This window comes from Cyanistes caeruleus, chromosome 5 (genome assembly GCF_971803275.1).
Source record: "Cyanistes caeruleus chromosome 5, bCyaCae1.hap1.1, whole genome shotgun sequence".
Classification (NCBI taxonomy): Eukaryota; Metazoa; Chordata; class Aves; order Passeriformes; family Paridae; genus Cyanistes; species Cyanistes caeruleus.
Window position 1 is genome coordinate 81,336,530 of NC_141705.1, and position 9,653 is coordinate 81,346,182.

At 50.8% G+C, this 9,653-nt stretch overlaps 1 protein-coding gene across 2 annotated transcripts in view; it reads right to left on the reverse strand.

The window, feature by feature from the left end:
* Positions 1-5,308, reverse strand: part of LOC111929450 (extracellular matrix organizing protein FRAS1) — a 106,783-nt gene extending 101,475 nt beyond the window's left edge. For both annotated transcript variants that reach the window (XM_086890741.1, XM_086890742.1), the window contains exons 1-2: positions 5,085-5,308; positions 2,884-2,915 (exon numbers count right to left, since the gene is read on the reverse strand). In XM_086890741.1, the coding sequence (XP_086746867.1) occupies positions 2,884-2,915; positions 5,085-5,172 (120 nt within the window). In that variant the 5' untranslated portion in view covers positions 5,173-5,308. The remainder of the gene's footprint in view (positions 1-2,883; positions 2,916-5,084) is intronic.
* Between the last annotated feature and the right edge of the window lie 4,345 nt (positions 5,309-9,653).

The following is a 9,653-nucleotide window of genomic DNA, read 5'->3' on the forward strand; positions in this document are numbered from 1 at the left end:
AATTCACCTCCTCCCCAAGACAACCTTAGATGTAAGACTTCTCTTTCAACATGAAATAAAGAGCCTATCCCCATCCCTCTGTATTGCACTGCTGTTTTCAAGGAAAACAAAGAAGGAACACACGTGCAGCACATGATTCAAAAATCACTTTTATTTTAGTTGATCCCAGCTTTCTGAAACGCACAAGCAGATGAGATTTGCTCCACGAGAGGCATCACGTTACTGTATTAATAAATCTTAAGTGCAAAACATGCAGAGGATGTAGCCCCAGGCTAAGTAGTGGCATTTAAATCACATTATTTAAGAACAAAAATATCTTGACCATTGTGAGAGTTAACAAGCAAACCTTTCAACTGAAATATTCAATTCTGATCTCATTTTTCAGTAGTAACTTCTTATCTTTCTAATGAAATTAAAATGAAGCTCATTTTCCAGTGCTAATTTGAAATAATCCCTAACCAGGAGTGCTCTGCACTTGCTAACATCTATTTTAAAAGCCACTGAATTTATTCAGAGTAGAGACTATCTGGAATAAGAGATTTAAAATTTGGGGGGAGAAAAATAAACCCAGCATTTTTTATTTATTACCTTTCCACTCGCATTTCCGTCCAACACAAACTACTGACAGAAACAGAAATCTGGTTTTGAAAGCATAAAATCAGGACTCCTTAAAACTTCTGACAACAAAGCACACCCAGATGTTTCAAAAGGAAATAGGGAAGCTAAACTTTTGATAGAAGCACAAGTACAGAACCATTTATTGTGAATTAAGCTAGGGCTTTTAACTCTCTTCACAATTTTCAACCCAAACAATAAAAACATTTCCTTTCAACAAATGCTTCCTTAGTGCTTTACGGTGTTAAAACAAAGCACCTATTTTTGTGTCTCGGGAAACTTCCAAAAGAATCTGCCAGCCTAGAAATCCATCCTAAAAGAGGACAAAATGAAAATGTCCTACATTTGTCGCTCAGCCGGACTCGTCCTTCCGTGCTGCAGCCTCTACCAGAGGCTGGCTCGTTTTCCAAGCACTCCAAGCACCTCAAGGCACAGCCCTGTCCTTCCCCTCTCCTTTTCCCCCCATCCTGGCACCAGCCAGCTGGCAGAACCACGCCGGCAGCGTGGATTTGCTCAACGCCTCCCACCCACCGCCACTTGCAGGGCGACACCAGCACGTCTCCTCGTGGCCCACAGCTCCGAGGAAATCACCTGGGTTTTCCTCTTTCTGAGCAAAGGGAGCTGACAACTCCCTGACAGGAGAAGCCCAAGGGAGGAGGCAGAACTTGGGCAGCGTTACCAACGCCGGCAGTGCCTGCATCGCTGCGCTCAAAGGTGGCATTTATGCACCCAGGGTTTTCCAAGTGACTTCAGAGACTTCTGCAGCAAACAGAATCCCTACAATAACCCAGGAGCAGCTCACCTACAGCCACTTCCACGTGGAATCACAGCACAGCTTGGGAGACACCTAAAGACCATCCACTCCCACCTCCTGCCACGGGCAAGGGCACCTCTCCCAATCCCAGGTTGCTCCAAGCCCTGTCCAGCCTGGCCTTGGACACTTCCAGAGATCCAGGGGCAGCCACAGCTTCTCTGGGAAACCTCAGCCAGGGCCTGCACACCCTCACAGCCAAGAATTTCTTTCTGATATCCAATCTAAACCTACCCCCTCTCCGTCGGTTTGAATCCACTCCCCTCTGTCCTGTCACTCTATCCCTTGGAAACAGCCTCTCTCCATCTTTTATGCTCCCTTCAGGCACTGGAAGGCCACACATAGGTCACCCCAAAGCTCCTCCTCTCCAGGCTGGAAAATCCTAATTCTCTCAGCCTCTCCTCATGGAAGAGGTGGCTCCATCCCCCTCATCATCCTGGCCTCCTCTGCACCAAACACGGATTAAAATGCTGACTCTAACAGGAGACGCTGAAAGGAAACAGTGTTTCCAAGCGTCATCTAAATACACAACAAAAAGTTGCTACAGGATTCTTTTGAGGGCTTGTCAAGACCCTCCACAGAGCATCATTGAGAGGAGCAAACACATTTAGTCTGCCCCAACTCCCTCCCGAGCCACCCACCAAAAACAACCCCTTCCAGCCATTTTTCCCTACGTGCCCTCCTTGGAGCATAAAAACTTCCCGGGCCTGGAGTCCACCTTGGAAGGCCAAAGGAGCCACCAGCTGTTTCCACAGTGCCACTGGTGCGGAGCACGTATCCACTTCTGCCCCGGGAGAAACAAAACCCCCGACAGCTGCTGCCTCCCAGCCTCAGCTAGCAAATCCCTGAGCCAGCCTGCGCTGGGACTGCAAGCAGATCCAGAAGCATTCCAGAGACACAAAGTAGCTCAGCCACCTCCTTTTAGCCCAGAGTACCCGAGCAAGGCAGACAAGTGCTACCCAGCAAAACACTGCTCATGAATTCTTAAAAAGCTCTGATTCTTGTACCAAGTCACTCATGGGTTACGTTTCTAGAGACACCAGACAGGAAAATGTGTTGGGTTTGTAAGGATGAGACAGGGTACAGCAGACTCACCGTGATCAGCTGAGGGGAAAAAGCCTTTAGCTGTTGTCATTAATAGCTCATTAATTCAGGAAAAGAAACACAGAACACAGCCTGGCCCTACACTGATGTTTTACAAAGCACCACCTCCATCCTGCCTGGGATTGCCCGCCCCCTCGCATCTTTTCACCCACTCAAGCCCCAGTCAGACTGGCTGGGCCCAAAGGCCCAGAGAGAATTCCCAGCCTCTCCAAGGAGAGAATTTTCCAGCAGACTGGAAGCTGACAGACCTGTCACCCCTGTCACAGGGGTGACAAAAAGCAGAAACTGGAGTCAAGTGGAACAGCACCCTCGCAAACCCTTCCCCCAGCACAAACGTGATCAAGCTCACCTACCTCAAACAAGAAGCCGTGGTAGACACAGGCACCTGAGGGACCAAAACAAAAATAAACCTGGTTAGAAGCGAGTAACAGCAGCAGCACAGCCTCCAGTGAACCTGCTCTGTCACACCACCAAAACACATTTGGGTAGCCACAAAAAATGCAGTTTTGGGGCAGCTGGGCAACCTCTGGATAAGGGACAGGACCTCCGGCCCAGTCAGGCTCAAATGAGGCTCAAACGAGGCAGAGACAAAAGGGGGGAACCTGCTAAAATAACTTTCCTCATCAAAGGAACTCCAAGATGAAAAGGAAAGAGACCACGGGAAAGGCTGCCTCGAGGGACCACCCGGAAAAGTCAGAATTTCCTCCTCAAAGAGCGGAGATTCCCCGAGAAATGCAGGTTAGACAAATCTGTAGAGAAAACCTGGGAGCTACACTTCTCGGAATCAAAAGCTCCTCCTTTGAGCTCATCTTCAGCTCAGCTGCAAGAGGCTGTGGAGGCATCATGGGGAATTATTTTCCCTTGCCGGGAAGATGAGCCACGGGAGCCCAGTCACACTTCTCTCAAACTCAGCAAATAGCTGTTCTTTAGGCAAGAGAATATAATTTCAAGGCTCACCATCCAGCTGCACCTCAAAATTCAATGCAAACCACAAGGTCACGCATTGCTGGAAGGCACAAGGGGGAAAAAAACCCCAGAAAACAACAAAAACTTAATATCATTTAGTTAAGACCAGTACAACCCATCTGTTTTATCCCTCCAGGGCTGGCTGCCTTTTCTTTTTAGCTCACTGATAGCTATAGTTCCCTAAAACACCAGTGTGCTCATCCCCTCCGGGGCCAGAGCAGGGAATCGGGACCATGTAGGACCAGAAAGCAAACTCACACAAGTCTGATCCTCCTTCCCCAACGAGGGCAAAGACCCATCTCCCTCCGTTACCAAGAGATACTGAGATACAACCCAACTTGGCAGGACCTGGAAAATCCTTAGTTACAAACAAATTTCACTTTTATTCCCGATGATGAGGGAGCCAAAGACACTACAGACAGGTTAATTGAGGCTGCCGTGCAACAGCACACTGGTTTTCCACGCAATTCCAAGTCCTAGCTGTGATCAACACCTGTTGCAAAGCACACCTGAAAAGCATTCTGCAAATTATGACTTGTACGTGCTCGAGCACCTGATAGAAGAAACCCCCAGACTTCCTGCTGTGGTATTTTTGTGGGGGATTTCTTGGATGCAATGCAGTTTGCTGGTTTGAGAGCTTTTATTTTTGGTACAAGTCAGGTCTGTCAGAGCGCTACCCAACGAGTTAACATCCCAAATCCCCACCGAGCAGCTGCTCAGCTCGCACACACACATCGCTGATTTTAGCTGCTGTTATTCACTAAGACAGCTATGCCAAACGGGAATCACGCTGGGAAGCAGGGTTTGCCCAGAGCGCCACTTCGGAAACCAACAACCTACAGCCGAAGGACAGGCTGGAGAACGACCCAAGAGCACGATCGCAGCCAGTCCGCACTCCCAAACTCCCAATTCCATCATTGTGGCTGCCGGGCAGCCTGTCCAGCGCGCCCAGACAAAACCCAGCGCCCGCTGTCCCCCCCTCCGAGCGCTCCCACCGCGACATCCCCACACGCCAACTCGGACCCAGCCGCCTCCTCCTAGCACGAGAAAGAGAGGATGCCTGCTGCCGGCTCCCCTCACGCTTCCCGGGCACCGAGCGGCTCCCACCGCCGCATTCCCGAGCCCTCCCCACGGCCAGCACCGCCCGCGGGGTGTGTGAGGGCTGAGGCCGGCCCTGCCCGCCCCGCCCCGGCCCCTCAGCGCGGGCAGGGGCCGCTCGCCGCGGGCCAGCACCCCCTCACCTGAGCACGGCCAAGTGCCGGGCTGCCTTCCCTTCCCGCCCGGCCTGAGGGGCAGCTCCGCCATGCCCGGAGCGGCACGCGCCTTCCTCCACGCCCGGCACCCCGCGGCCGCTCCCGGGCAGCCACCGGCGGCAAGAGCCGGGCACGGCTTCGCCCCTTTCCCCCTCACCTCGCCACAAAATGGCGGGGGGCGGAGGCGGACCCCCGCCCGGGCCGGGAGAGCGGCAAGGGAGCCGGGGAGGCACTGCCGTCCCGCTCGCCGCGGCCAAAGGTGCCTCGGAGCCGGCTTTTCTCCTCAGGAATCCCTCAGCCCGCGGGACGGGGACGCGCCCGGCGCGGCCACTCACCTGAGGCGGCATCGGCCGGCGCGGCGCGGAGCAGCAGCAGCAGCAGCGGCGGCAGCAGCAGCAACGGGATGGCCCCGGCGGCGCTCATGGCCCCGGGGCGGCGAGCAGCGAGCGGGGAGTGCCCGCCGGGCCCGCGGCAGGTGCCGGGGCAGAGCCTCGGCCCCCGCCCCGCCGCCAAACTTTGCCCGCAGACAAAGGGGCAGCTCCGCGCCGCAGCCCGCCCGCCCCCCGCCCCGCCCCGGGCAGCGCTGAGCCCTCCTTCCCTCCTTCCTCCCGGCACCGGAGCCTCGCCTCCTCCTCCTCCTCCTCCTCCTCCTCGGCACCTTGGCTGCGGGGCCAGGGGAGCCTGGCTTCTCCTCCTCCCCCGCCGGCCACCTGGGGATGGAGCAGCCGCCGGGAATCCCGCAGCCCGTCCCAGGCGCGGCAGTGCCGGGATTAGGCAAAACCAACGTGTTTGTGTTGGATCTGACCTCACTGAGCTGATCCATAGCCCGGCGGCTGGAAGGGAGAGGTCACCCTCTCTCCCGCCGGGGCTGGAAGCCTCTCACTTGGGGTGCTTTGAGTGCTAGATTGGGTTGTAGGATTATAAGGAGAAGTATCAAAGCCCGGTCTGTTCCCACGTCCATTTCTTCTTGCCATGCCTGCTGCTTTGCTCTTCCTTTCTAGAGCAAATCCAACTAAGAGTTAACCACTCAAACTAAAAAAACAAAACAAAACAACAAATCCCCCCAAAACTCAAGTTAAACTCTTGCCCTTACAGTGTTCTCTTACTTTAAGCACCTCCACACACACAGTTCTGGTCCACTGAAACAAAGCTTCCCATGTCACCGCTCTCCAGCACTGCACACTCAACAGATCCCCAACATTTCCAAATCCAATTTGGCTCCTTCAAGTCACAGGACAAAGAAAAACAGCCCCAAGTTCGAAGTTACAGCCATTAAACTGCTACGAGCCAAAGCCTCAAATTAAAATTAACTCAGAAAGCGAGCTTATTTTTACTAGTCTATGAATGAAATGGGTTTTTTTTTCCTCTGCTAATTTCAGCCTTCCTGCTTCATAGCAGTATCCCAGCTCCCACATAGCAGTCGGTTTGCACAGGGCTGGGCTGCTGCTGCCTTCATCTCCTGCTTGCCTGATTAAATGCAACGATGGCAGCTCAATTTGATAATAATTCCCCGTGGTAATTCCATCTGTTCAGTTCTGATTCACTTCCTAATGAACACTACCATCTTGAACTCCGAGCTGGAGGTCAGATTTCTGCATTTTTATTTTTTTTTTTTTCTCCTCCCCAGGACTGTATGCCTTCAGTCACCGTGCTGGAATTCCCACAAGGAACGGGAGAAGAGAAATGTACAGCGCTCTGAGATCCAAACAGTGATTGGCATGATGAGTTTCTCTCTGCTCTACCCAGTTATTACTCATCAACCATTAGCAGAGGGTTTTTATGAAAACTTATTATAAAAAAACCTAAAAATTTATAAAGCTTTTTATAAAAAGAGGAGCAGGGAGACACAACAACTACCTCTGCACACACCATCACTGAGCAAAGAAATATTTCATGTTTCTTTCAAACACAGCAGAAACGACAAAAGGAAGAAATACATGAGTCCCAGTTCCCTCCTAACTCCTCAGGTTGACCAAATTCAGAGAAGCACCAGCAAGAAAGAACAGGTGGAAACAATCAAAACCAAGCACACAGAGGGTTCAGTAACTTCATACAAATAACATATTACATCTCTTAATCATTTGCGTTGTTCATCTTCCTGCTGCTGTTCTTTAGGCTTGTACAACTTGTTTCCCTAGTCCAGCTACAGCCTCTTCCTCCGCCCTGTTTCTGCTACCTTCCTTCCTGCTGTCCTGAGAGCACTGCTCCAAAGACACTCTTAAAAGTCAGAAGAACTCAAGACCTTAGATAATTTTGCAGATTTTCCCATTCCACAGAGTGAAGGGAGAGCGTTTCCCTCATTTCCAGCATTTCTCAAGATTTGCACTGGGCGCCAAAGACTTCAGATTTTCAGAAATTCAAAGTTTGGTGAAGTTTTGTCCCTCACATCCTACTTAACACAAAAGCAGCACTTCTGTTTTGAGTCTCTTTAGAGATTAGCAGCAAATAAAGATATAAAATAAGCTTCAGGCTCTCTCAGGAGAAATAGGAGATAGTTCTAAGGCTGAAAGCTCGAATGGTGCAACTTGCAAAGCCGTGAGCCAGCTGTCAGCTGCTGCCACGGATCTTAGAAACACCGGCACAAAAAGTCACTGGGCTTGTAGAAATAAATCACTTTTAACCCCCCTTTTATCAAACCTCTAGGGCAGGGGTCAGTTTTCTGCAAGCTGGTGTGAAAGATCCCTTTCTCCACTTGGCAAATGCAGAGACTGGAGCCAGACATACCTTGTGTTCCTGGAGAGCTGGGCATGTGCTGGCACAGGCTTCCCCAGAACAGCTGGAGAAACGTGGCTCTGAGAAGGCTCCATCTCTGGAGCAAGTGAACCAGCTTTTATGCAGATTCCCCATTTCCAGAGTGCCTGACAGTCCAATATTTTTCCAGGTTTTAACTGGGGTTTTAACAATTTTTTGAATAAGCCTGTTTAAAACCAACGAGATCAGCCCATGAAATCAATCTGGCGTTGCAGTGTCACCTCGGGGGAACTTAACCCAGCATCTTCCAGTACCTGGCAATTTGGGAAGGTTTTCCTCTTGTTTTCCAAGTGGTCTTGGAGGTGACACACTGACAATTCTCCCTTCCTGTGTCCTGGTGGGATGAAGCCTCTAGTCACCTTCAAGCTGAGGCACTGACAGAAATAACTGCTTGGAGAAGAATTATGTTTATCCCCAGCAGTGTTTTTAGTCAGCTTCAAGAGCTTTTTGCCCCCCTCTGTCCTATTTCAGTTTTCCCACAGACAGACTTTTGGCATCAGCCTCTCCCAGAATTTGGAGGCTGCCAAGACCAATGGTATTGCAGAGCAATGGATAAAATCATCACACCTAATCATTCAGAACACCCATCTCAGCACTAAAAACCTGCCATCCCTGGTGGCACTTGGAACATCCCTGCCCTGCTCCTCCAACCGTGGCACAACTCGCAGCACAAGCCCCGTGAACTCAGTCTGACCCACAGAAATTCCAGGTTTTTTGCAGTGCCACAAATTCCCCTACAAGTCCAGGTTGAGGCTGAGTGGCAGCTTGAACCCTGCACTCCCCACAACTGCACACAGGCTCCCAGGACAACTTCTTCCTTCTTTGGGCAAACGTTTCTGTGTGTGAACCCCGGCTCTTCTCCTTAGCTAAACTAGCAGCAGGTTCAGATAAAACAAATCTAAAAGCCACCATACATCATCTGCACTGCTGAAGGTGCTGCAGCACTCCCTTCTCTCCCACAGTGATTTCCAGAAGCCAGCAATGCCATGCCTAGTGTGGCAGCTCAAGTGATTTCTGAGGCACGCCGGCCCAAGGACCGCACGTACGAGCTCCCACGCCGCGTGTTTGGGGACTAAGCTTATTAAAGAGGAATCACCTCGTCTCCCTCCCTTTCATCTCTCCCCCCGTGCCAATCAAGCATTCCAGGACAAAAAGAAGTCACAGTGCACTCAACAGCTTGTACAGCACTGTTTCAGCATGGCACAGGGCAGGGGCATCACTCCTTTAGCGATCAGTGGCGCAGTGACACCGGTCCAGAACTGCACCTCAAAACTTGCTGAGCTACTTCTCTTTCCCACCTGACCTCCAGAGGTCCAGATTTACTCTGTCCCCACAGTGCTGGGATTTTCCAAGCACAGATTCCTGCAGAAAAGTTGGTTATTCCGCGCTTTTATTCTCCGAGAGCGCACTCAGCAGTCTGAGAGCTTTTGATTTAAGCTCACCTCTACATTTATGCTTAAACATCACTTTTTTTTTTTAAAATCCACCCATCCAAGAGGGCAGGCCTATCTTTTTCCAAAATGGATAGTGAAGTCTTGGAAACAGGCCAAGTGAACAGAGAAAAGGCAAGGAATTCTATGCAGGTGATACCACAAGCTTTGCTTTTCTACACCAACAGGAAACTCACCTGCCAATGGTTCCTTTTGTGTCACAACACACAGCCACTGGAATGCCTCATAATATTCCTTACATGTCTAATGCCTGAGCAATAAAGATATTCAAGTGCACTGGCATTCATTTTCCCACTTAAAACACAGAAAGTCTATTGTGTGAAAGCTTCCTATACACACCTAAAGGGAATTTTTTGCTCCAACTCTTGAGCAAAGCATCCCACACAACCAAAAATAATCAGCGTGGCCTGACAGGCATTGGTGACCCTGACTGACAGCAGCCAAACTCTTCAGATGGGAGCTGAAAGAATAGTAGGAATGATTGAAAGCCACAAACCTGCCCAAATTTGCAGCAGCTCATCCCTGTTGTAAATAGCCAATCCTTTCTGGGACTGTCTTACATTTCGGGGTGCAGCTTTACAAATACGTGTTCAGTAACAGAGCCCCCCAAAAAAACCACCCGAGGAGAAATTCCAACGCCTACCCAGGAGGGAAAGGGCGGGAGCGCCACCTCCTGGAAATAATGCAGAAAGCACCGGGAAA